At 34.2% G+C, this 27,560-nt stretch overlaps 1 protein-coding gene and 1 pseudogene across 1 annotated transcript; one reads left to right on the plus strand and one right to left on the minus strand.

The window, feature by feature from the left end:
- The first annotated feature begins 1,054 nt into the window (after positions 1-1,054).
- Positions 1,055-17,261, plus strand: LOC142620666 (uncharacterized; annotated as a pseudogene).
- Positions 2,537-15,799, minus strand: LOC142620904 (uncharacterized). Its single transcript, XM_075794207.1, has 14 exons — positions 15,274-15,799; positions 15,111-15,168; positions 11,204-11,305; positions 9,976-10,105; positions 9,202-9,287; positions 8,989-9,050; positions 8,655-8,746; positions 5,886-6,018; positions 5,388-5,632; positions 5,053-5,277; positions 4,504-4,596; positions 4,302-4,403; positions 3,676-4,104; positions 2,537-2,861 (listed from the first exon to the last, which is right to left on the minus strand). The coding sequence occupies exons 8-14, from the start codon at positions 6,001-6,003 to the stop codon at positions 2,787-2,789; spliced, it is 1,287 nt and encodes a 428-aa protein (XP_075650322.1). The 5' UTR covers positions 6,004-6,018; positions 8,655-8,746; positions 8,989-9,050; positions 9,202-9,287; positions 9,976-10,105; positions 11,204-11,305; positions 15,111-15,168; positions 15,274-15,799; the 3' UTR covers positions 2,537-2,786.
- Positions 17,262-27,560: the final 10,299 nt, after the last annotated feature.

Genomic DNA, 27,560 nt, shown 5'->3' on the forward strand with positions numbered 1-27,560 from the left:
TTGGTGGTATGTGGGTTTGGGCATTTTTGGGGGAGATAGAGTGACCACCGGGTGGAGAGGGTTAGAAACTCGAATTTACTGTAGTTAATTGCTTTTATGTTATATGATTTGATTTTCTTAATTTTTACTTACCAAATAAAAAAAGTATTGCTTTTGCTAGAGTTTAAGTTATAAATAATTGGTCGGCCTTCAAACACTAAAAGGGTTGGTTTAGTGATATTTATGAAGTCATGGGTCTAACCAACAATGGGGCCACCTTCAAGGGATTCTTTCGAGCAATTATCTAGTGTGTGAGGCAGAGAGACCCCACATACCCGAAGAAATATTCAAGCCCTCGAAGTGCTATAGACACGTTTATTAATAAAAAAATTAAATATAAAAAGTCAAACTATTAGTAGGTATTAAGCTATATAAGTCGTTGGATTAGAATGGGGAAAATTGCATGGAAGAATCCCTTGAAGGTGGCCCCATTGTTGGTTAGACCCATGACTTCATAAATATCACTAAACCAACCCTTTTAGTGTTTGAAGGCCGACCAATTAGTTATAACTTAAACTCTAGCAAAAGAAATACTTTTTTTATTTGGTAAGTAACACCAACAGTATGGTTTTAAAAATTAGACCGGACAAAAATTTGAGTAGAAATTGGTTCTTGGTTTTTTGGTCTAATTTTGGTTGAACCCGTATATGACCGAATTGATAATGCTATAAACAATTTTATTATAATTACAAAAAATTAGTAATTATGAAGTGCATTTTCACATCAAGAATTAAACATATGTATGCTAACCGGTTTTAATTAAAACCAAAAACCCATCACCGACCATACTTTCCGATAGGCAAGTGGAATTCAGATTTTAGATCCACCGCCTCTCTTTTTTATTTTAGGCGGTTCATTTACTAGCCGTTAACATTCTTCTACTATCAATCCGACTGCTAATACGAATACAAAATTCTTATCCATATATATAACCCTCTCACCATGTAATAGACACATTGTAATAAGAGTTTGAAAGAGAGTTAAGGGGTTGGGTTGGTCATTGCTAGAGAGAACAATGGTGAGGGAAAGAAAGTGCTCCCAATGTGGCCTCACTGGCCACAACTTTAGGACTTGCACCACCTTTGTTATTAGCAATACTGCCAATAATAATACTAATGCAGCTGCGTGCATCAAAATTTTTAGTGTTTATTTACAAAATAATGTTAATGGCAACGTTGAGAACAACAAGAGTCGAGTTGTTAGAGAGCCAAGCATTGCTATTGATCAGAAAACAAAAGGTGTATATTATGTCAAAAACCTGCTTTTAGTTTTAGTTTATAGAAAGTAAAAAAATCTTGTGTTTTCTTTCTTATGGAAGTAAAAAACATTATGTCAATATGTTGTTTGCTGGAAAGAAGTTAGCATTGGACATACAAATTTTTAATTAGCAGTTTTTAATGTACTTAATTTGCTGTTTGTTTCAATGAAGCGATGGACTGAGGAAGAGCACCAATTATTTCTAGCTAGTCTAAACTAGCTTGGGAAACATGATTGGAAAGAAATTTCACAGAAGTTTGTGACCAACAAAACCCTAGCCCAGATTGCTAGTCATGCACAAAAATATTTCTTAAGACAGGCTGAAACTAATAAGATGAAACATAGACCGAGTGTGTTTGACTTGACTCTGCAGAATGAAACGGAAATCTCTCCGTCTGCTCCTAAGGATTGTCAAATTTCACAAACTAAGAAAAGCGATGCCAAAAGCAGCCCTAAATCTTTGGTGTTGGACATTCCACCACTTGCTCAAATTCCAACCTCTGTATGTGGTGCTCCAAGTTATTGTCAAATTCCTTCCATGGTAATTAAAATTTTGATTTTTGCCACCTTTCACTACAAGAAAACTGGGCTATTGCGGCGGGCCAAAACCGCCGCTAAAGCCCCAAAAACCGCCGCTATAGGTACATTTAACCTATTGCGGCGGGGGCTATTGCGGCGGTTCTCCCCGCCAGGCTTGTCGCGTCGCAATAGCTCTATTGCGGCGGTACAAAAACCCGCCGCTATAGATACGATTTTCAGCGGCGGTTTTAGTCTATTGCGGCGGGCATAAAACCGCCGCTATAGGCCCGTTCGAATTTGTTTCAAATGACTTTTAGCGGCGGGTCGTGCCCGCCGCTATTGTGTTCACCTTTAGCGGCGGTCAAAAAGCGCCGCAATAGGTTCCCATTTTATCTATTAAATGGGAACCTATTGCGGCGCTTTTTGCCCGCCGCTATAGGTTCAAACATATCGCGGCGGTCAAAAAGCGCCGCAATAGGTTCCCATTTAATAGATAAAATGGGAACCTATTGCGGCGCTTTTTGACCGCCGCTATAGGTTCTTTTTTTTTTTTTTTTTCCAGTGGGCTTTGAAACTACTGTTTACATCAATTACAAGAGACAACCTGTTTCAAAGAACCTGTTTTGCATCAAATATATTGTTGAAACCTGTTACAAAGAACCTATAGTAGTTTTTCTACTAACACAATACCACAAATATAATTAATTAACAACACCACAAATGTCTCCAAACTAACGTAATATTTGCATAGAAATATATTCTCAAATACATAACATTGTCCATAACCACCATCATAAAATTAACAAAAAAAGATGTGGTCTTTTGAGTAAAACAACCATTCAAATTAAGCTAATACAATAATCAAAGTTCCAAAGTGTTTAACAAATATCCTTCAACACTTGCAAAAAATGCTTCCTCATTCTTCCATAGTTCTTTGTTCACAAAAAAGTCGTCGAACACCAAAATAAAACTTATAAGCTTCTTGGTTGATAGGATGCGGCTGACGATTTTGGCAGACTTGGAGAATGTTCGGCCAAAGGAACATCCTACATACAAAGTATGGTTACTCAATTAGTACGTATAAATAGAATAGAATGACAAGAAAACAAATAACCACCAATTCCAAACATCTCTAGTTTAACAAAAAATGGAGCATAATCCTCCATTTGATTTGACTGAGAAATTGGGTAATTATACATTTTAAATGTATTAACTATTAATAGCAGATTAATGTTACTATCATCATTCAGCCCAAAATAAATAAATAAAAAGGGAAAAAAATATATATAGATTAAAGACAATGACAGGACTCGAATAAGGGACCTGCTTGTCTCTTTCTATAAAAGAAAATCGATCTCCGTCACTGGCCAGGCAGCCAGAGTACTTTGTCATGTGGTGCAAGGTTGTTTACAAAACCTCATTAATGAAAAATGTGGGTGCAAACAACCAATCAATCAACGCCAACACACAGTACATTTGTCTAGTTTCACTTCAGAGAGAGTTAAAATATCTATTCCTTCCTTTTGGTCAGCGAAGACAATAGCCACTCGATGAGATCAGATCAGTGACTTGTTAACAAAGCAAAACATATGCTCTAGCCACACCAGAAAATTTAACTTTTTTTGGTCCACTTTATCCTATCATTGCCTATATTTGTCTATACATTTAACAAAAAATGTTATCCCACTAGTCAATATTGCATTTTCAACAAGTGTTGCTTAATTTTTTTTTTAATTTTTAATATTTATCTTACAACTAAACTTTTAAGTTCAATTTTGTATTCTTTCTAAAAAAATGCATTTTCATTCTTTCTAAAATAAAAATGTCTTCAAAACATTGACTAAGTCTTTGTTCATATACCTGATTGCATTGAGGAGACATCTGTTGAAGCATGCGAGCCACTCTTTGCTCCAATCTTTGCTCCATTCTTTGCTCCATTCTTTCCTCCATTCTTTCCTCCATTCTTTGCTCCATTTCTTCGAATTGACTAAGTTTTTGCTTCATTTCATCAAAACCCGCTAGTTTCTCCTCCATAGTAGCCAAGGAAGCCTTCAGTTGTGCAACTTCATTGTCCCTAGCTTGACTTGAGTGTATTTCAATGTCTGTGAGAACGCTCTTGCTACTTCGACCACTTGGGGTTGGACCAAATCCCACCCCACGAACACGACCTTTACGCTCCTTACCCATCACTTTGGCAAACACATCATCTGGTGACCATGCAATACTACCACTCGTGTCAGATGACTGCAATTGATTCGAAGATATCTCCAACAATTCCTTCATTTTGTCCTGATATGTGTGTTTGAACAAAACAAAAAAAAGTTAGAAATCATATTGTTAAAATGACCCCATCATATATATATATATATAGGATGAGACATGGGATTTCAAAAAAGTTACACAAGTGGTAGTATTGTTTCTATATACAATATTGTTTCTTGAATTCCTATTTCGTTACCCCCATCTACAAGGGAGAAATTACTCACCATTTTTGCTTTCACTACAGGGTTAACTGCAGTTCCATCTTTACGAGTATGTAGTACTTGATATAATACTGCACGCTCTATAGGTTGTCCGTCCGTTTTTGCCTACATTATGAACAACATATTTATGTAATGATGATACAAAGTTCCACATAAACTTTAGGAGAAATCCAAATCATTTAAAAAGGGTTATAATACTTATTACCTTTTTTGCAGCATGCACAGCATAGCTACAAGAGCCAGCAGTATGTAACTCATCCTGTTTAGAGCGACGGTCCTTATTCTTCTCTGACTGTATCTACATTCAACAAAATACTAATAGTTATATACAGTATGCTTTAAGGATCTAAAGCTACCTTTAGCTAAAGTCAAATCTATGAAATATCATTTGGTATCTATTGGCAACACCTATAAAAGAATGAGAGGAACTACATGATGATAAAGAGTAACAATTTGATAATTAAAGCTTCACTTGTAGCAATTTAATGGACATCAAAATATTAAACACCACACAGTTGCCTTTGTTTTTGAACCTTGATACAAACTAGCATTTACCACCTCCAAAACTTCTACCAAATTAAACAAAAATGAAATATGAAACAAAACTTCTCATATATACCAGTTTCACAACAAACCTACATAAAATTAACAAATCCTATCTGAAAGCAATCCAATATGTATTCTTTTAATTTCTCAATAATCATTCTCCTTTTGGTATGATCCATGATGGAAAAGAGAGATAAAACAAACATACCACTGCATCATCAGTATACCAATGATCGACAAGTATATCCCAATCTTCTAGTATGCATCCCTTGGGTGGGTTGTTCTTTACTCGTGTTTTGTTTCTTGAATGAGGTATATAATGTCGTTTCTTCATCCTAGGCTTATAATCCCTCCAAGCCTTCCCAATTTTTTGCAAGGTAAATGCCTTCAGAGCCTCATCTGCAATAGGATTAACAGGAACACTGTATTTATGCTACAATCAAATAGTTGAGTTATCAAATTACAAATGTGTTCATGCTAAATTAATTATATAAAACTTAATACAAAATATGATAATTAGAAGTATTATAACTTCTTTAATACCTCTACAACACGCCAACACTCTTCTTTAAATTCTTCTGGCATGTTCTTCCAATTAAGATATCTAATCGGGCACATGTGTGGTTTCTGCGCAATTGTACCCAAGAAACCAGTGAAAGTCCTTGCCCCATCATCAACAGGCTGATGCAAACTATTTAGTGACAACTCAATTTCTTCGTCATCAGGAAGATCCCAAACATCCAAGTACTTGCTTGCCCCGCGAGTGACACGTACAGCTGGTTGCACATCTAAATTTTGAAGGAGACAATATCAACCAATGTCAAATAACAAAGCGTGAAAATCATCTAATAGGATGAGTCTAAATATTCTATTAAACAAATGGTCATTACTTTTCTTATGACCAATTAAAAACTTTAGTTCAATTAAAAAATTAAACCATGCAAAAGTCCATTTGTTTCATGAAATTTAATATAAGGGTTCACAACTTACATGCCCATACCTTGTGTATAAATGGTAAACTATTAAGTAAAAAGCTCATACCTTGTGTAGAAGCTTCATGCGTTTCTTGGTCCCTCACTTCATCCGCATCTTGTGAAGAAGCTCTTTCCAATGTTAAACTCTTAGAATGCGTGCGTAGATTTGTCTTTCGCCTTCCCATTTCAAGTGTCGAAGTCTGAAATATCTATATTAATTATAATGGGCAGATAAACTCCTTAATAGAAAAAAAGGTCTATTAAAATATCTATAATAATACTAAAAGAGTGAAGCCATTAAAAGTTATTGTGGTAATTAAAAAGAGGTTAAGACCACTGCAGCAACTTAATTTGAACAAGAAAAAAATAATAATAAAGAAAGAAAAGATCGAATATAATTTAGTGGAGATCTTAACATATGCTTTTCAATGTGAGAAGAGAGTTACTGCAAACTGAGGTAGGAAAATGTCATATCATAAAGGTTTGCTACAAAAAATGTAGGAAAGCACTGAGAGTTAAATACCTATAGTTTCTTATATAGATACAATCATTTAAATTGTGTTCCCACAGAGAAATGATGTATTCTATTGAAAAAATATATATATATATATATATATATATATATATATATATATATATAGAACCTATATATATATGAAATGTTTGTTAGAATAAAAGTAAAGCGATTACATTTATTATTTTCTAATAAATTAAACCATTAAAAAAATTGGTGTTATGTTGCTTAACCTATTGAAAAAAGTATCTTCTCAAAAACTAAATTGAAAAAGGTAATCATATATATATATATATATATATATTAGTTAGTTAAAATAAAAGTTTAGTGATTAAATTTATTATTTTCTAATAGATTAAACTATTAAAAAAAAAAAGTGTTGCTTGGTTGCTTAACCTGTTGAAAAAAGTATCTTCTCACTCAAAAAAAATTGTAGCGTAATGTTAGGAATTTAGGCTTGAAGAGTTTTATTATTAATTCCTATATGATTTATTTTCATTTGTTAAAAAGAAGTAAGGTTTAAATCCATCATCTACTCATTGTAATAGTTATTGAACTACTGTCTAAATTAAAAAAATAAAAAAAAAACTGGACAAAGCTTCCTTCGTGATGTTGTTGTTTTGAATTCAAGGCTATGCTGTGGTGTGGTGTTGAATTCAAAACAAAACAAAACAAAACAAAAAGGAAAGAAAGAAAAAGCGTGGAATTAGCAAAGAAGAGGGTTGACAAAATAAAAAGAAGATGAGATGCTGAATGATGCAGTATGAAAAGGCAGCGACAGCAAATGAAAAGAAGATCCGAATCACAAAGCAGCATCTTCTTTCCTTAAACCCCCACCACTACCACTACCAGCCACCCCCAAAACACAACTAATCTGCACGTGCCAGCTTTCACGGTTCCATTCCAACTCACTAATGCTGCAATTATTTTGGATTTATTATATATATATATATATATCTCTGTTTTCTGTTCCTGTTTTTCCTTATAAAAATATACTACTAAAAAATAACCACCTATCCAACGGTCTCTCCCTCTTCCTGTTTTGTTTTTTAATTCTTGTTTTTAACTCCCTACTCTAAATTAAAATAATAAAAAGAAAAACAAAAAAAATTTGGGACACACATTTTCTAACTTCAATGGCATCTTAAAAACAAAACAACAAAAAAAAAAAAGTTTGCAAGACACACATTTTCTTTTTTGGAAGACTGGGTATGAGTTGTGTTTCTAACTTCATACCAAGTGAAGTAGTAACATAAAATTTTTGGAAGAACTATTGATTGGTGGTTGGTCATCTCTTAGCATATGGTCTGAGTTCAACCCTGTTGGTAACCAAAGTCGTTTTAGCAATTATGATGGTCTTATAGATTAGTCAAGTGCTGAAAGAGTCCGAATTTCCAGAACTTAAGCAAAAAATAAAAGCTCCTACAAGCTTTGAAGATAAATGAGGTTCTAAAAATTCATTGTTAAATGAGTGGTTTGAATTTTGACTCTCCATCAACAATTTAAATAGATGCCGAAATAGTGTTAATTGTTTGAATGCATTGATGTGGAAAAATTGAAATTACTCATTTAACAATGAATGCTTAGGATTTTAAGAACTCTATGGTTATAACACTACTGAAAGTCTGAACAAAAACAGAATATCATGCACACTGTCAAATTGTAGTACTTTCAAAAAGTAGCAAGACCAAATACCATACTTTACTAAAAACATAAACCAATATTGTGGCTTCTTCAATGTGTGAACCCCTTTATTTATAACCTTTTTCCACCCATAATTCTCTTCCAAAATAGACCTTAAAGTATAAGAGGATTAAGAAAACTGACCAAAGAAACTTGGTAAATTACACTATGAATTAGGCAAAACAAATACTTCTATTATTCACAAATTGAAAAAGAAATCATTTCAATTGAGTTAAGTACTGTATAAAGCCTTGAATTATTGAATTTTCTCATGTGACTGCATGATAGATTCTCTACTGATCATCTCAACTTGCTGAAATTTCATGGTATTTAAATATTATAAATGGTTGCAATTCTCTACTTATCACCACAATTCACAGATTAGCAAAGTAAACTAACAAATTTAATTTAAACATAACAATTTAAAACCTTCAAAACTGGTTACAATTCCTTTTACTATTGTTACACTTTTGTTTCATAGTACTAAAAAGATTCTCAATGAATTTTCAAGAACAGCATACAACATGAAAAACCCAAAAAACCAAATATTGTACAACATGAAAAACCCCACAATTTCAATCCCCCTTACAAATAAAACTATTGATTGGCAGAAGAGGATTTTGTTAAGCAAGCACAAACCTGAATTGAGTCCAATTCAACTTTCCGTAAATTGTTCTCAACCCCCTTTGTATACTCTCTTAATTTCGTACCTTCAGATAGTACGTTTGCAACTACCAACATTATTAAAGAGATGGGGGGAATCATTAATACATAAACCTCTAAAAATACACATGAATCCTTTTTTTTGTTTGGTAAGCAACAAAAACCAATTTACATAATAAAACATGATGAAAATGTACAAGGAGAAAGCAAAAGAAATAAAATAAACAAAGAATTGCAGCTTAAAGGAGAGTTGATAAAACAAATATGTATCTAAAGGAATGAATTTTCAAAGGAAATGATATGGAATTACTTACATCGTCATTTTTGCATTCTTCCAGTTCTTGCTCTAGGCCATCCAATGATATATCATCACTGTCAAACATGAAAACCAAATGTATTTTCAAGATGCCATATTCAAACTGGAGGCGGATGAACCGGGTAATGTCATCATATAACAGGAATGAGCATATAACGTATTCGTAAATGAATCAAGACTATGCAGAAACATAAGGATGAATCATACCTAACATTTGCAGATTAGAGAAACGTTTGAACACAGCATAAAGAAAACAAAGCTCATTCAATGTCCACAATTAACTGGCAAGGATCCTGCCAAAGGCCCTCATGTCAGCAAAGCAATACAAATGCTTGCCATAGAGTTCCACTTATTGATTATATACATATATATAAGAAATTTTATTGAGAAAAGACTATTTCATGATCAAAGGACACAAAGGAGATAAAATAATTAGAAAAAAAGAATTATGAGCTCCACTTATTTAAATTTTAAAAAAAATCATCAAAAATAATAATAATAATAATAATAAGGCACATTTTCTTCTAAAATTTTGCACAGTATCTTAACATAATGGTTTTTTTAGTTTCCGAAAACAACACATTGATTTAAAACTTTTAAAAAAATATTCAACAAATGCCCAGCATATTTCTTATTTTGAGAAGTCAAAAATGCAATGAATGTCATCTTCAGGGTACTTTTGCGGGTTCTGCAAACGGAAACAAAGTCCACAAAAGGTCACATATCTACAGTTCTGTAAGCTATAAATGAAACTGCTAGACTAAAATCCAAACAGAAAATGGGCTGCCAACACAGGATGACCAAGTTGCATTAAAAGCAAGAAGCGAACAACAAAATCAAGAATCAAAGACAAATTTCCAAGACTGCAATAAAGTACACAGATTCATTGAAATCAAGAAAGCAACAATAAAAACACGGAAGGAAGACAAAATATCAAAATCCCTAAAACAAAAATCAAAACAAACAATTTAAAAAACTTACTGTTAGTCGGCCTTGTGAGAGTGTCTTGAGTGAGATTGAGAGTGAGAGAGAGAGAGGGAGAGACCTAAGGCAGCGCCGGTGATGGAGGACTGGGCTTTGTTGGCACCGATTCTTCTCTATCGACAAATGCCTGCAAACCCATACCAAAATCAGTGAATCAAACTATACTCTACCACAACAATCAACTAATTTGCAGAAGTCATCAATCATCAACTGTTTAGGTCACATTGCTAGATTTCCATATTCAAATCTTGTGAAAATAACGAAACAAAGGACCCTCAAGTCATGAGTTATTGATTTCCATCAGTGCCTCACAACAAGAGGTGTAGATAAACTATACTCTCTAAGATTACAACTACAGGTGTAGACAGACTAGGTAAAAGTAATTAGTTACACACGCACCCATGAAGCCACGACCTCACCCTCCAGCCTATTCTATTCTTTATGGATGGAGAAAGTGCCATTTGAACAAGAGCTCATTGGCAATGATTGTCAAAAACATAAAGCTGCAGAAGCTCAGATCTTACTGAAACAGTCTTTAATGATAAACAATCCCACAGCTAAGCACCACCTAGCATTAAAACCAAACTGCTTTAGGTGCCACATACCCAACCACTTTGCTAAGGCCCTACTTAGCATAAAAAACCTAATGCAATCAATTTCTCCAGCACTCCATTTAATCTTAATAAGTAGCCATATCTGGTGGAAATGCAGAAACATCCTCAGTTGAGTCAAAAGTATTATCCCAAACATCTCTAAGGTCTCAATCGTTAAAGAAAAAAAACCCTCATAATACAAATTTCCTCACTCCACAATCAGTCAATCACAGTCAATGCTCCTATCCCTAACACCAACAAGCCCTCTCTTTCTCACACAAAAAGCTTTCAATTTCTCTTTAATCAAACATATAACAGATTTCAAGATTTAAACAAACACATAAATAATCAAAGAAATTGTATGTGTTGAAGATTAGGTACATTTACCCAGGACCTCAATTGGAGAAACATACAGATGACAGGATTCTCCATGATAGCAGTAAAGATTGTATTTTGGCTAGGTGACAATCAAGGCGGTGCTTAGGCAAAGATAAGTTAGCATAGAGATAGATTTCATCCATTTTGAAGAGCATCAAAAGAGAGTTATAGAACAATTTTGACTACATAACACACACCAATTTTGTTTAAAAATTACGACCAAGATAAATCAAATAAGGGTAAAAATATTATACCCTCTCTGAAGCCACTCTTGAATCTGCGAGGAACGTGGCAGAGGTACCTCATCCTTCCAGTTCCGGTGGTCTTTCTTCTAATTGCCTTCACACTCCAGTTATCTAAAAACCAAAAATAATAAAAAATAACCTCATTTGCCCCAAGCACAACCCAAAAAATATAACTCTTGCAATAAACACAATCAAATCAAATCAGAAAATATTGTTTTCGTTTGTTAAAACTAAAACCAACAACAACCCAATACCTCAAATTCATAGAATATTCAGGCAATAACATCAATTACCAAAATACAACAGCAATTCACAGAATAACAGAAACACAAACGAAAATCACATCCACGATGGGCAAGGACCATTACCTTAAATTCACACAAACAAATCCAAAAAGCATTTCAGCCCAGAAACATCAGCAACACATACACATCATAGCTCCCACAAAACACAAAAGAGAGTTATAGAGACAGACAGACAAATAACATCATCAATTAGAGAACTTAGAATTATAATGAAATTCGCCTAAAGCAGATTGAACCACACAGTATCTACACCACCGATTCACTCGAAGCGGCGACCCGCCAGATCGAGACACGCCCTCTCTTGCTCGTCCCTCTCTCTCTCTCACCGATTTCCCATGGGTGCGAGTCACAGTGCTTCGGCGGTCATTGTAAAAATTATATTCGAAAAATTTAGAGTACAAAATATAATATAAAATACAGTTTAAAGTGATAAAGTATAATTTTTTTTTTTTATTGGGTGGCTTTGCTGGCCTTGCTTCTGTCTTAGAATTATTGGATTCTCTTAAAAAAAAAAAGACAAAATAAGAGCAAAGGGTGAAACTGGAAAATACTACATTGTAGGGTATAGGAAGGACAAGGGTCTGGTCAAGTTCTTTGCCAAACACATTGGTTCTTTCAGACGGCAAAAGTGACCTGATCTATATATATATTTATATTCTTAGACGTGTCAAGAATTTATTAGTGTAGGCTGGCTGTGAGTAGACCTTCTAGAAGCCAGCCAATAACTTTGTAGTACATCCTACATAGTATATACATGAGACCAATCGACAATCGCTAAAAAAGCTTTGATAGATGATCATTCAGCAAAACAAAAACAAAAAAGACAATCACCTATCATTTCCTCTATGGTTTACTCTCTGCAATCACCATTTTGCTAAAGACAATGATCACATTAACACTCAGCTACCTAAAGGTTTGTTTGTTGCATATAACAACTCTTTCCAATTGTGCCAAAAACTTGTGCTTTATGATACCAATTCGCCCAAATTTCATTTTACTGCTCATTTTGAAGACCCAAAACTAGAACTAAACTCATTTCATTCTCTAGCATTAGGTTGTACATAGCAAATCCTTCCAAATTACACACACACACATGAATCAGTGATATCAGTTTTTTTTTTTTTCTTATTCTAAATTTGCATTATTAATGAAATGTATTACACTGCTTATAATACCAAAACAACAAAGACCCTTTTACACTTTCTCCGCAGCCAAACAAAATTGATTTCTAATAATAAACAAAAAATAATAACAATAATTCGGATAAGTAGAGCTGAGCTGTCAAAACTTAGACAGCCAAACAATTATTTTTAGACAAAGTATAAACAGATTGGACATTTTTTCTCCAATCTTTTTATCCCATCCCATGGTGTAACTTTACAATCTCATAACCACATCTATATAAATATATCAAGGTGACCCTTATTCATAAAATACAAGTCACTGCAACTTTTACTACCCCCAGATAAAACTCCCTCCTGCTACTTTTGAGCCAAGTAATGATCATCAAACAATTGGAGAGATTTGTGCTGGTACTCCCACAACTAAGCCCAACCAGCTAAGCCCAACTCCCTAACTAACTTCTAACTAACTGACTTGCCACCCTGTCACAACCACCCAGCCCAGCCTCTTATTCTCACTAACATGCATATAACAATCTCAATACACTATACAATATCAATATTGAACCACTAATACAACTGCATTACCAATATACAACAACCCCCAAATATCCCTAACATCATTGAAGCCATTAATAATAAATAAATAAATAAATAAATAAAAACAAACAAACAAAAAAGGCAATGTTCTAGTTATTAGCCTCAAAACATCACTCAATGCAGACAAAAAGTATGTAATTAAAGTCAAGATAAAACATCTCTCAAGATTATAAACACACACCAGAGAGAGGGATTTTCAAGACAGCTCCAAGGAAGTCCATCATCCAGATGTCGATAGCATGCAAATTCGTAGTCCAAGTGTGAGATCCAAGTAAGCACGCCATGACATAAATGAGTCAACTTTCTACCAATGGGGATTGTTATGAAATAACAATGCTAGTGTTGGGGTGTACAAATGATAAGCAGTTCCAATTAAGAAAGATATTCTCTTTTTGTGAATTGGCCATATCAAGCATTCTCTTCTCAAAATATAAATTTCATTTCACCTCCAACATATTTGAAAAGGGAAAAGAATGAAAGAAATTAAACACTCCACTTTTCAATGGTGATCCTTTCTCAATCCTTGAGTTGTGTTGCATAGACAAACTAAACAAACACACTGGAGCCCAAGTCATAAAATTGAAAAACATACAAAACAAGCCAATATATATATACACACACACATATATGGCTACTCATCAATTTCAAGTGAGGTCAACAACTATATATCTGATCAAGCAAAAACACAACTTAATCAAATCATTGACCACAAGAAGGCAAGCATGTTCATAAGCTTGGACGTGCGAAGTACTAACTCATTAAACAACTATTAGAACAAAACATGCTTAAATAAGAAAACATATCACACTTTCAGATTTCAATATTGTTGCAGAGTTTAATTTAAGTCAAATTTCAACAGCAGAAAAAGGAAAGAACTGGGATTATATTCGGAGACCAATAACTCAAAAAAATTTAGTGTTGTCAACTATTAATCCTATTGAGTGTTTTAGTCAAAAATTCATTACAATATAAATGAAACTACTTACAAATCTCTTCCACACCTCTTAGTTTTACAAGCAACCACTCAACTTAACTAAGTCTTTAAGCCAAACTAATTGGGATCAACTACAAAGACCTTTTATGTCACTAACCTTATTTAGGGTCATGTTTTAACTTGTGTCTCCAACAACCATGTCTCTTTCCATTATTCTATATAACTTCTACTTCTACCCCATCCATTTTGGCCTCCCTTTCACCCTTTTTGCTCCATCCACATTATTAAAATCACAATTTTGTACGGACATATTCACAGGCCTGCATTGTTTATATCAAAACTGTCTCAAATGATTCTCCATCATGACCACCATCTTAGGATTACATCCACAAATTCATCTTTTTTATGTTTCCTTGCTCAAACTAAAAGCATTTATTTCATTAACTTTAAGGGAGGTTATTAAATAATACGAAATTAATGAAAGAAGGTAAATTTATTTTTTTAAGACTAAGGCATCTTTGGTTTGACTAACAACAATACAACATTAATTTTTACCCTCTCTTTTTTCCCCCTTTTTTTTGACCAAAAAGTTCAACATTGCATAGTGACACAGACAAGCCTCTCAACCCTTCATGAACACAACAAGAACCTTGAAATGGCTTTCCAAATTTCTAGTCAATCAAAAAATTTAAAAGCAAACAATTGTTATAAAAAGACTTTTATACATAAAAAGACGAATACCACTTCAAGTTACAAACAAAACTACACAACAGTGTAGTCATTTCCACATTCCAAACTGAGAGTATCAAAACCCCCTCACCATTCCACATCAAATCATCAATCAACTAACAACACAAACTAAAAACCACATAAAAAAAAAAACCCACAAGACCATTCACAAACAGCACACTCATTATCAAATAAAAAAATCATTCAAATGGTTAAGAAGCAATTACTGCCTTGCGAAGCTTCTTGATGAGAGCCATAGGCTTACGCTTCAAACCCCTCTGAAACCTGACATTATAAACACCACACAAAAAAAAAACAAAAACAAACGGAGAGTCAGAAAACTTGAAAAATAGAATTTGAGTGGGGAATTGTTTGGTTTCCGGGAGTTACCTTATCGGAGATATCGCCGGAGAGTAGAGTTGCTGGAAGCGCAAGAGGGGCGCGTGGGTTACACAGTGCTCTGCTCTCACAGTTCGCTGTTTACTCTCTGGTCTTAACCAACTGAAAAAAAAGAACTGTGATTTTTGGGGTAATATATATCAGAAATGCCCCTAAAGTTTTGATTTTATGGTGGATCGGATTTGGTGGTGGGTGAAATTTTGTGATGGCTGGATTTGGTTATAAGCTGTTTTGTGATTTGGGGATTTCGTGGCTGGGTTTTTGCTTTGTAGTTGGTGATTTGTGATGGATGGGTTTTGTGATTTGGTCCTTGTTTTGTAGTAGTGAGTTGATTTTGGGTTGGAGTTTACGGTGGTGGAAGGTGGGTGGGTGATGGTGCCTAGTGGGTGTGGGTAGTGGTAGAGATGAGAGTGGAGATTTCTTTAGAGAGAGAGAGAGAGAGAGAGAGAGAGCGAGCGTGTGTGTGTGTGTGTGTAAAAACCATAAGGCGCTAAATGAAAAGGGAAAAGAAAAACCCGAGGGAAAATTTAGGGCTAGGGGTAATTTAAGGCCTATTGCGGCGGGTCATTGGCCCGCCGCTATATCTAAGTTCAAAGCCGCTATAGGTCACTTATTACGGCGGGTCATTGGCCCGCCGCTGTAGTTCGCCGCAATATACTAGAACTATTGCGGCGGGCCAATAGCCCGCCGCAATAGTTCATACTAGTTCTGGTCTATTGCGGCGGGCCAAAAAAGCGCCGCAATAGGCGACTTATAGCGGCGTTTTTAGTGCCCGCCGCAATAGGCCCGCCGCAATAGCCCAGTTTTCTTGTAGTGTTTTTTAATTGTTGAATTCTATTTTATATGGTAGTAAAATAAAAATTATTTAAACTAATTTTAGGTCACAACATAGTGTGTATTTTATCTTTACTATTAGATAACTAGATAAGAACTATATCAACTATTACACTAAAAACCATTCATTGTTAGTGATCTTTAAAGCAACTTTTCAATGCAATGACCTTTGAGGAATTAGACCATCATTTGCACACTATTTACAAATTTAATATCTTGTAGTGCTTTTAAAAAAAATAAAAATTCTTTATGCAATTTTTGGTGAGGGATTAATAGAAAGGGATTTCCTAGAAATATGCTTGTTTAAATTGTGGGGAGTGGTAGCTAGCAAGATTATGGGGGAAACTTTTTACTTAATAGTGTTTTAAAACAGTGCTATAATTGTATGATCTTCTATGTTGTGCTTCATTAATGTCAGTTGATTGGAGATTTGCAACCTTACTTTATGCTCCATAGGATGGTGGTCTCTGTGTTTTTAATAAATCGCTGCAGAATTTATTAAATTAGATTACAATTCTCTAAAGCTCCACAAATAGCATGTTGAATTATATGGTGAAGACTTATATATATATATATATATATATATATATATATATATATATCCTTGATTTGAATCAAGATTGTAGCCTCAGATGTTTCTAATAGCTAGCCACATATGGCTTGTTACAAAGTAGATTTCTTTAAGCATGGAATTTTAATTTATTTATTTTCATTCGCCACTAAATGTAAACACTTCATCTCCTAGGATATACATAGTATCAATTTCCTTTGTTTCTTTGATCTCTTAAATTCTCTTTTTTATATGAATCTTTCTTCTAGCCAAAGCATAAAACTAGTTTCTTTTTATAATAATTTTGATTGTCTTAACAGGTGGGAATGCCTGATAGTGCGCTGTTCATCCCAAACCCAATGGTGAATTTTGCCAGCTGAAGTTATTCGTGCTGGTTGCTTGGAACCCAGCAAACTTTTTGTACTTGTGCTTCTGGTGTTATTAATCCATCTGACATTCCTTCACCATTGTCTTTTCGTCGCAGTCTATCTGATTTAGGTAATAGGCTTTTATCAATTGCTAGAGATGTTGAAGAGCTTACAATAGGACAGCCTCAGACATCCCAAGGAATAATGTATCAACTCAAACATTTTGAGCTATTAGAGTGGCATGAAAAGTTTTGATGAGTTGAAGCTTGATTTTTGCATTTTGATTTATCAGTTAAAAGGCTATAATTTTTTTTCCTCCTTGCGTATAAAATAGGGTGGCTGAAGGCTTGAGTCAGAAAAAAGTTAAAAAGCAATTTATTCTTTACTATTTAGTGTACTTTGAGATATTTTACACTATCTGGGTTCTTATCTTTTTCGTTTTAAGTAATTAATAAATTTGTGGCAAATTCACCAATTTCTATGTATTTTTGATTATGTCAGTTTGCAATTGTAAGGTATAATATGTTCCAACCTCTTTTTTTTTTTTCGTCAATCTTAGTTATTGCATTATTCTCTCCCTAGACCTCCTCTCTAGTTCAACTTAGAGGCAACCACACGTTGATCACTAGGTTCCTGACAAATGAAATTAGAGCTGTCATCTTGATAAGTGTAAGGATGAACTATGATAAGATTTTCAAGAATTGCGTCTCTTCTTTGATTGACCTGGACAAGAAGGCATGGGACTATGCAAGGATAGATCACCTATTCCTACCTTTTGAAGCAGAGAAAATAAAAGCAATACCACTTTGTGTCACGGACCAACCAGATTGTTTGATTTGGCCAAGAAGCAGGGATGGTGCATATTCTGTAAAAACTGGTTATCAGCTGCTGTGTGAAAGGGAGACGATGGACAAAGCTTTGGTTTAGGACACGGCAAACAAAAAGCTTTTCTGGAAGAGGCTTTGGAAGATGGATGTACCCAACAAAATAAAAATTTTCCTCTGGTGTGCGTGTTTTGAAGCATTGCCAACAAGGTCCAATCTACTCAGGCGAAAGGTATTGGACGACCCAACCTGTCAACATTGTGGAAGTGGGCATGAGAATATGATGCATGCTCTATGGTCTTGCTGAAATATCCATATGGTTTGGGAGTCGAGGTTTGGGTGGTTGAGGAAGGATTACCCAACGTTGGCATCATTCTTAGACCTGGTTGCATTATTTGGAAGGCAGAAAAAGCCATTGGAAATCTTTGCTACTATCGCATGGTTTATTTGGTGCCGGAGGAACAAATTGAGGTGCAATGAACAATGTTTGCTGCTTGGGAAGATTATGGAATCAGCTGCCTCACTCTTGAGTGAATTTCAGAAACATTACAGTCATGGCATTAGTATAGAAAGGCAACGAGATGTCAAGTGGAAACCACCTACAGCAGCTATGATGTGGAAAACAAATTTTGATGGGGCTATGTTTTCAGAATCTGATCAGGTCGGGATAGGGGTGGTGGTTAGGAATCAAGCGGGATAGGTCATGGAAGTGTTATCAGAAAAAATAAAAAAACTTGCTTCAGTTGAAATCCTAGAGGCCTTAGCAACGCGGAGGGCAGTCCAATTTATCCTTGAGTTGGACTTTAATCAGTCTGAGTTTGAAGGTGATTCGGAGGTTATTATCAAGGTCATTGTTAATGAAGTTTTTTCTTTAGCTAGTGTTGGACATTATAAAAGACATTTGGTTTATGTCAGGTTTGTTACAAACCAAGTCCTTCTCTTATGTAAGGAGGCAAAGTAATTCAATGGCCCATGCCTTAGCTCAGAGAGCAAGGCTTTCTTTTCCTGTATTAAGTCTGGATGGAGGATCTTCCTCTAGACATTTATCGCTTTGTTTCTTTTGATTTTCCAGGCATTTAATAAAATTGCCGATGAGTTTGGCTTCTAAAAAAAAAAAAAAAAAACTAATATTTTATTCACTTACTTTATCAATTCCTCTCTCTCTCACTGGGTTTTTGTTTTTATTTGAGTTTTGAGATATATTATTTTATTGTGTAGAAATATTATTTTAATGTGTTATGTTGTAAAATAAAAGTTGGAATGTTGAGAGTATTGTAAAATGGTTTAGTATAATTGATAAAGTAACTTTTTGGGATGGTAAAACAGGATGAGATAGAATTTTGAAATATGAATGCTCTTAAAAACCAACAACTGCTAATCCCACTTGACTGTTGTTTTCTTTTTTGAACCTTGGTCTTTTCTGAGTTGTATTTGTTTCTTGTTGTTGCTTGTTGACCGTAATATTTGTTGTAAACAAACTGTTTTACATAGTTTTATAAACATTATACTACCCAAAAAATAACTTAATTAAGATTTCCAACTTGGGTGTAGTGATTTTAAGTACAGTCACAATTTCATTTGTTTTTTTTTTTAGATTGCATAAAACAATTTATGTGTAATAAACATAGCCCATGATCCAAAATAAATATATTCTTTGTTAGGTTAAAAAAAAAAAGAGTTTTCACAAATACACGAGCTTTATACTGTTTGGTGTTATTGGATTTTTCATAGCCAAAGAAATCTGCCTTTCAGCAAATAGTTTATTTCCTTGTACAAAAATGAAGCTAGAGGCTAGCATGGAACAAAGCCAGGGTTGTAGTATATTACTAGTAATTTTTTTTTTCATAGAGGGGTGCGTATACATGCTGCTTTAAATGCCATAATTGACGGGGAGTGACAACTTGACCTACAGTGAGGCCAACACCGAGACTTCCTAAGTACAGCTACTGGTGCTGGTGGAGTCCACCCAATCTTGTATGCATGCCATTTCATATTTCATTCCATTTGTCTATAAATGATCTACGCATTCATTTCCTTGCTAATCCAGTAGTTGTAAACACATAAAAGACACTACTAGATAACTTATACAAACACTATGAGGCTAGCATTAATATCTTGCGCCCACTATGAGGCTAGCATTCATATTTCATGTTCTTGAGCTCACTTTTTCATCCCGCTTACTCTTCATCTTCTATTCGTCCATTGTGTCGCATTGATGAGAGCTCCGCCTTGTTGCAATTCAAGGAAAGCTTTATTGTCAACTCCTCCACCTGTTTAATTCGTTCTGCTTATCCTAAGGTTGCGTCATGGATGCTTGCAGGAGAAAACAGCAGTTGTTGCTTGTGGGATGGGGTTGATTGTGATGATGACACTGGTCATGTGATTGGCCTTAACCTCAGCAGCAGTTGCCTCTATGGTTCCATCAACTCTAGTAGTAGACTTTTCCACCTTATCCACCTTCGGCAACTTGACCTGATCAGCTACAAGTTCTTCAACTACTCTCAGATACCATCTACTATAGGCAATCTTTCCATGCTGACATATCTCAACCTTTCTAATTTCTTCTTTCCCGGTCAAATTCCATTAGAAATTTCACTACTCTACAAATTGTCTATCCTCGATTTGTCTTATAATTCTTATTCATTTTTACAACGTTTGGGACTCAAAAGACCCACTCTAGAAAGCCTACTACAAAACTTAACCAACCTAGAGAAACTTGATCTCTCTGTGGTAGACCTATCTTCTACAGTTCCAAATCAGTTGGCAAATATATCCTCCCTGGCTGCTCTTGCCCTCCGTAATTGTAGGTTGGTTGGGCAATTTCCAATAAGGATTTTGCAGCTACCAAACCTACAGTTTCTTGTGCTAGGGAACAACTTTGATCTCAAAGGTTATATGCCTCACTTGCATTTGAGCAGTCTCCTTAAGTATTTGTCAATGGGGCATATGGGATTTCCTGGTGAGAAACCTGCCTCAATCGGAAACCTTGATTCCTTGGAGCTTTTGGATCTTGGAGATTGTAAGTTCTTAGGGTTGATTCCCCCTTCACTAGGTAATCTTTCTAAGCTCACTATTCTATACCTTTCAGGAGATCATATTAGAGAACAGACGCCTTCTTTCTTCTCAAATCTCTCCCAACTAATTGAGCTATCAATTTCCTCTTATAACATGAGTAGTGGGAGCTTGTCATGGCTTAATCAGCTCAACAAAATTATTCATTTGCGCCTTCCCAAAAACAATTTAAGAGAGATTCCACCATCTCTTGCCAATTTCACCCAACTCACTGCTTTGGATTTAAGCTCTAATGATTTCACTAGCCGCATACCATTTTGGGTTTTCAATCTAACCAAATTAGTTTCTCTGGACTTTTCATTAAATAAGTTGAGCGGTACCATTTCAAGCTCTATCTCTCAACTTGAGAATCTTGAATATCTTCATCTTTTTTTCAAATAATTTAAGTGGCACGGTGGAGCTAGACATGCTACTTAGGCTTAAAAATTTAACAGCATTGTGTGTCATTGAACAAATTATCATTGCTCCCCCCCAAAAAATTCCAATGCTACTCTTCAAAAGTTCATGATTTTGGGGTTGGCTTCATGCAATCTGAGTGAGTTCCTGAACTACTTACAAAATCAAGATAGATTGGGTTCCTTAGATTTAGCCTTCAACAATATTCATGGCCAGATACCCCAATAGTTTTGGAAAACAAGTACACAAAATCTTATCTTTTTGGATCTCTCTCACAACTTTCTAACCAGCTCTAGCCAAACTCTTGTTGTTCTTCCTTGGTCTAGTTTATAATTTCTAGACATAAGCTCGAACAAGCTCCAAGGATCATTGCCAGTTCCACAATCCCCATCTTCTTCTATTCAATCTCAAAAAATGAACTTACAGGAGAGATCTCACCATTGATTTGCAATTTAATATTTCTTGAAGTTCTTGATTTGTCAACTTGAGGGAAAAATTCCAAAATGTTTTGGGAAACTTTAGCAATTCTCTCACCATATTGAATTTAAGAGGAAACAACTTGCATGGCACTATTCCACACACGTGGACAAGTGGGAACAAATTAAGGATGATTGATGTGGGTGACAACAAGTTGAGAGGGCAAGTCCCAAAACCAATAGTCAATTGTATGTTGCTCGAGAATCTTGATCTTGGAAACAACCAGATCAATGATAGTTTTCCCTTTTGGTTGGCAACCCTTCCTGAGTTGAAGATTTTCATATTGCGCTCTAATTATTTTCATGGTCCAATAGCGGCTCCTGAATTTAGTCTCGTGTTCCCCAAATTGCGCATCTTTGACATTTCTTGCAATAGTATCACTGGTAGTCTACCTTCAAAATTCTTCCAAAGTTGGAATGCCATGAAAATTGTTGATGATGGCCAGTTAGGTTACACGCAAGTAAAGATATTTGTTTTTCAGATGGGATCACTTGTTCATTTTTCTGATCATTATGACTATTCGATGATAATGACAAACAAGCACTTGACAACAAAATATTATAAAATAATAGAAAGCTTGGCAATCATTGATTTCTCACACAATAGATTTGAAGAATTGATTCCAGAATCTATTAGAACTCTTAAGGGGCTTCGTGCATTGAACTTATCCAACAATATATTCACTGGTCATATACTATCACCCTTGGGACACTTGACACTACTTAAATCACTGGACCTTTCTCACAACAAGCTCTCATGAGAGATTCCTCAACAACTAGTGCAACTCACTTTACTAGCATTTTTTGACATATCTTACAACAATTTCACAGGATCCATACAACGAGGAAACCAATTTGATACATTTCTAAATAGTTCATTTGAAAAGAATTTAGGATTGTGTGGGAACCCATTGTCAAGAAAATGTGAAGGATCACTGCCTTTAACCTTCAAAGAGAATCTAGAGTACTCTAGATCTTCAATTGAAATTGATTGGACATTTGTTGTGATTGGATATGAAAGCGGTTTTATAATTGGACTGGTTATTGGCCACAAAATGAGCGCTAGGAAACTTGACTGGCTTGTGAACTTATTTGGAATAAGGAAGCAGAAATGGCAAAGACACAAGATATGGGGATGTTGGAAATAAAATTCCGTGGTCAAAATATCTTCCACATGTGTTCAAATTTGTATTTGCTTGTCGCACTTCTATATATATATAGATATTATTTTATTTTATTTATATTATGTATTTTTTTAGAGGGGTGAGGACATGGGGTATATGGAAGCACTCCAAACTATTTTTTCTTTTTCTTTTTAAATAGATACCATTGGATATAAAACTTATGATATTTGATTTATAATGATTGTTTTTTTTTTTATCATCAAATTAAGACATCAATTAATTTCATTTTTTTCTTTTATGCGTGGGATTTGAATTCAACTCACCCTTATAACTGTTGCTTATAACATGCTACGTGGTGGTTATCTCTTTGTTGTTGATTGGACTGTTATGTCTTAACACAGGCTCGAACTTACTATATTGTAATTTGCATCAACTATTAACAAAAAATACAGCAATGAATATTCTGTCAAAGAACCCTGATCTTACCTATCAATCCCATGATAAATGGGGATAAAATTTTCAATTTCCATTGGAAGTATGTACACTTACAATTTTGAATTGTGATCTCATCTAACGAAAACAATTGAGCACATTGCCATTCAATGCAAATTCTGCATATATATATATATATATATATATATATATATATATATATATATATATATATATATATATATATATGTAGTTTTGGGCATTTCTTCATAATTGAAATTTAATCATCACGGAAAAACAAATAGAGGAGGAATGTAGCTTTCATGGTAAAAGCAAAAACTAAAGAAGGTTTGAAAATAGAAATGACATACAGCCCCAAAATCTAATATGACGTGGGCAAGATGAACAAATGAAAATATCAAAATATGCTTGGATAATATAAAGTGAAAATAGTTTCCAAAAATAATATCAACCCTGTTGAAATCTTTTTTTTTTTTTTTCAAAGGTTTAAGAATTATGTTTGGAGGCCAAAAGTTTTTTTTATTGAACCTAAATACTTTTTTTTTTTTGGTTTTCTACGGTGTTTCCTCAAAACTTGCAACCAGAGACTAATCACTGTTTGCGCTAGGTAAGCCCACAGAGGGGTAAAGTGCTGGCCCAAAAAATTCTTTTCAAAGTGCAAGTAGTAGGACTCGAACTAAAGAGCACACCCAGTTGAGCACAGTACAAGCACCTTGAGACCGAAAACCCAATCAACTCAGCCAACCCCCTGGGTTGAACCTAAATACTTTGAATTCTTAGAAGGTGTTCAGTACTATAAATTTTTGGGTAAAAAAGAAATGTTAATTTAAAAATAACTACTTAGGCTTTTCTTGTTTTGTTGGGAAAGACCCTCATAAACCAAAGTTAAGCTCGACCATTCGTTTTTGTTGAGAAATACCCTCAGCGCAGCGGCCTGCACTCTACAAAAATGAAAATACTAATTATTATCGATTATAACTGAGTTTACATCCATATGAAGAGCATATATTTACAATTGAAGTAATAAAGTCTCTTCCAACAAAGCCTCAACCAGGATTTGAGCAGCTTTTGTTACATTTGGATTTTGGAAGGAACAAAAGGAAAGACTAATAAGAAACCACCAAACTCCTGGACATGCTGTAGCTAGTAGGTGCCCCCCATTGAAGAGAGCTCTGTTTCTTTGACTTCAAAGCCCAAGAAGGTGGACTGGGAATCACCCTTCACTATAGCAAGAGCTCTGTGTATTGTTACATTCATTCATTGCTTCCTCATAACTTTGCCCCGCGCCATTGTTATTCAATCTACAAGCCAATATATAGTTCCTGAATCAGCAGATTCTGCACCCGCAACCCAGATAAAATCTTGACCCTTCCTCTGGATGGTACTGGTATAAATGTGGAGATGGCAGAGTCCATATCTGTTAGGAAAGACCTTGCTTCTTTACCTTCTTAACCGTTGGCAAAGCTAAGTGTGCGTTTGAGATTCAATCAAAAGCCAGTTTTTTTGCCGTTTTATCCTATTCTTTGTTAGCCAGTCATATGTGGGTCCCGCAAAGATGAAGCGTTCATTGCTTAAGTTATAATTGCTCAACCAGCTAGGCACATTTTGCAGATCCCACAATAATTTCTTGGTCAAAGAGTGACATTAAGTTAACTGTTTATATATGGGTCTCTAGCTATGGTTTTCGCACAAATATTAAAATTCTTTTTCAGTCACTTTATTTTATTTTTAATAAATTGCTTTTAACAAAAAAAAAAATCAACTTATATATATATATATATTTTAATTTTTAGCTTTTAAAAGTTATATAAGTTGTTTCCAAACTGTTTCCCATATCAACCAACTGCTGCAATAGTAAATGCAAAATATTTTAAGCTGTTTTCCGCGTTGGCATTGAGAAAAAACTTCCACTAAGGTTTGTAAGTCGATCTTGGTTGCTGGCAACACTTCAAAGTGCAACATTCAGGCTTCCCATTAACTCCACCTCCACCCCCATGGACAGGGCAACTTAGCCCACTTGGCAACTTAGGTCAACTCCAAAGACCTCTAAGGGAGCGTTTGGTTCATCGCGAATTACATTATTGTAATCTTACATTAATGTAATTTCAATATAAGAATACAACATTACCTTGTTTAGGAAACTGACAAGATTAAAATGATGTGATATATTTTGTAATTTTAGATTATGATAATGTTAAAAAATAAAAATAAAAAACTTTAATGTCACATCATTATAATGTGTATCACATCAATGACACATTACAACAAACCAAACGCTCCCTAAGTGGCAGGAGGCCCCTAAGTATTACTCAAAAATCTTGAATGTTACAAAAAAAAAAAAAAAAGGCCCAAATATTAATCAATGAGTTCTTTATAAAAACTCCAACTAATAAAATTATATAAAAATTTAGACTAATAATTTTCTTGTCTATTCACATATTAATTAAGCATCAAAATTTAGCCAATGTATGAAAATCATTATTTTCTTTATCGTATTAGCCATGCACTACTACACTTTGTCTTTGTTTGACTCTTTCTTTTAGGTGGTCCAAATTCTCTCGTATACCTATGACTTTAGAATCTACTCCTGCACACACTAAACATATAACAATTTTAGAATTCTCACTAAAACTCCAATCTTATGACAATTGTTTGGTTTGGGCTTAAGCTTAGATTAAGCCCTATGTAAATTAAACAAAGTCAACCCTAACTAAACACTAGCTCAATACTACAGCATAATAATAATAGTTAGAGTAAAAAAATTGAGATTTAATTTATCAGTAGAAATTTAAATGAATTTTTGGCATTTGATTTCAAGAAAGTTTATAATTGTTCTTTATTATCAAGTCAAGACACCAGTTGTGTTTTGGTGTAAATGTGGTTCGAATCCTAAATTTATTATTTAACACTAAGAAACTTTACTGCATTTTACCAGCAAAGCTAACTTGAATCCACAATCCATCTCTTTATTATATGTTTGTTCAAATTTTTTTTTACATTCAATGTTATCTTGCAAAATGTCTACAAGTTAGTATATTATTCATTTCATTTACTACTTCTAAGCATATTATATGCAAAGTTTATTTTTACCATATACAATGATCATATGATAATTGAAACAATTTCTGACTTGTAAAATCTCAAACTACAAATAAATAAATAAAAATCCTATAGAGAAGAAAAAAAAACCAAGATTTCTTTAAATAATATTTCAACAACTCTTTTATGTGAATTATTAAATTTGATTTGTTTTCAAATGATTGTACCAATAACTTAATAAAAGTGAATATATATAATATAATTGCCGTTAATTATTCATGCATTGCACAGATTAGCTACTAGTTGTGACCGGTGAATATATGTAAGAAAGAATTGAAACAAAGTGTATTGATTATACACAGATTAAATCTATGTAATTGCTGAGAGTCTATGAATCTATGATTGATACACAGACTTTCAAATTCAACATAGGTTTAAGATATTTCCTTGAATGGTTAAGATATTTCAAATGTGTTTTGGCCATCCAAGATTATATGTTTCTTGATGTGAATGCAAAATGTGTTTGATGTTTGAGTTTTGGGGACAAATTGTGTGAAAATCTTGTTTGTGGATGATTTGGGTTAAATTCAAATGTTTTTGAAATTTTTTTTATCTCATACTCATGCATTTCATTCATGAAATATTGTGCTTTGAGGAGTTTTTGCATAAAACTGCAATGTTTTTCAAAAATGTGATTTTTCCAGATTTTCGATTGATCAAAAATGCGTTTAAAATTTCGGGTTGAATCTGTTTGATTAGATTGGTGCTCGATTGGTACTTGATCAATCTAATTTATTTTTCGATTGATCGAATCTAAATCTCGACCGATCGAAATTTGAAAAGGTACTTTTTAAAAAGCTTTTTCTCTCACGTGTTCTTCATTGTTTCAAAAGCTTTTCAAACTTTTCCTCACACCTTTTCTTCGACCGATCCAATCTAAGCCATTTTTGTTGTTTTCCTCCACAAATTTCTCAAGGGTTTCTGTCTTCAAGTACTTGTAAGTCTCTTTTACCCTTTCTTTTTCATTAAAATCTCATTTTTCATGCATTTTTCTCTAAAACTTTTGAACATAGGATTTTTGGAATTTTTGATTTTAGGATTGTTTTTAATCATTTTTGTTTCAAGGGTTTTTGTTCTTAGAT

This window comes from Castanea sativa, chromosome 12 (genome assembly GCF_040712315.1).
Source record: "Castanea sativa cultivar Marrone di Chiusa Pesio chromosome 12, ASM4071231v1".
Classification (NCBI taxonomy): domain Eukaryota; kingdom Viridiplantae; phylum Streptophyta; class Magnoliopsida; order Fagales; family Fagaceae; genus Castanea; species Castanea sativa.

Coding starts and splice junctions, on each gene's coding strand:
- LOC142620904 (XM_075794207.1), bottom strand. CDS start 6,003: ATGGGAAGGCGAAAGACAAATCTACGCACGCATTCTAAGAGTTTAACA. Junction 4,105..4,301: donor CTGTAGTGAAAGCAAAAATG/GTGAGTAATTTC, acceptor CACACATATCAG/GACAAAATGAAGGAATTGTT. Junction 2,862..3,675: donor TGTCTCCTCAATGCAATCAG/GTATATGAACAA, acceptor CTTTGTATGTAG/GATGTTCCTTTGGCCGAACA.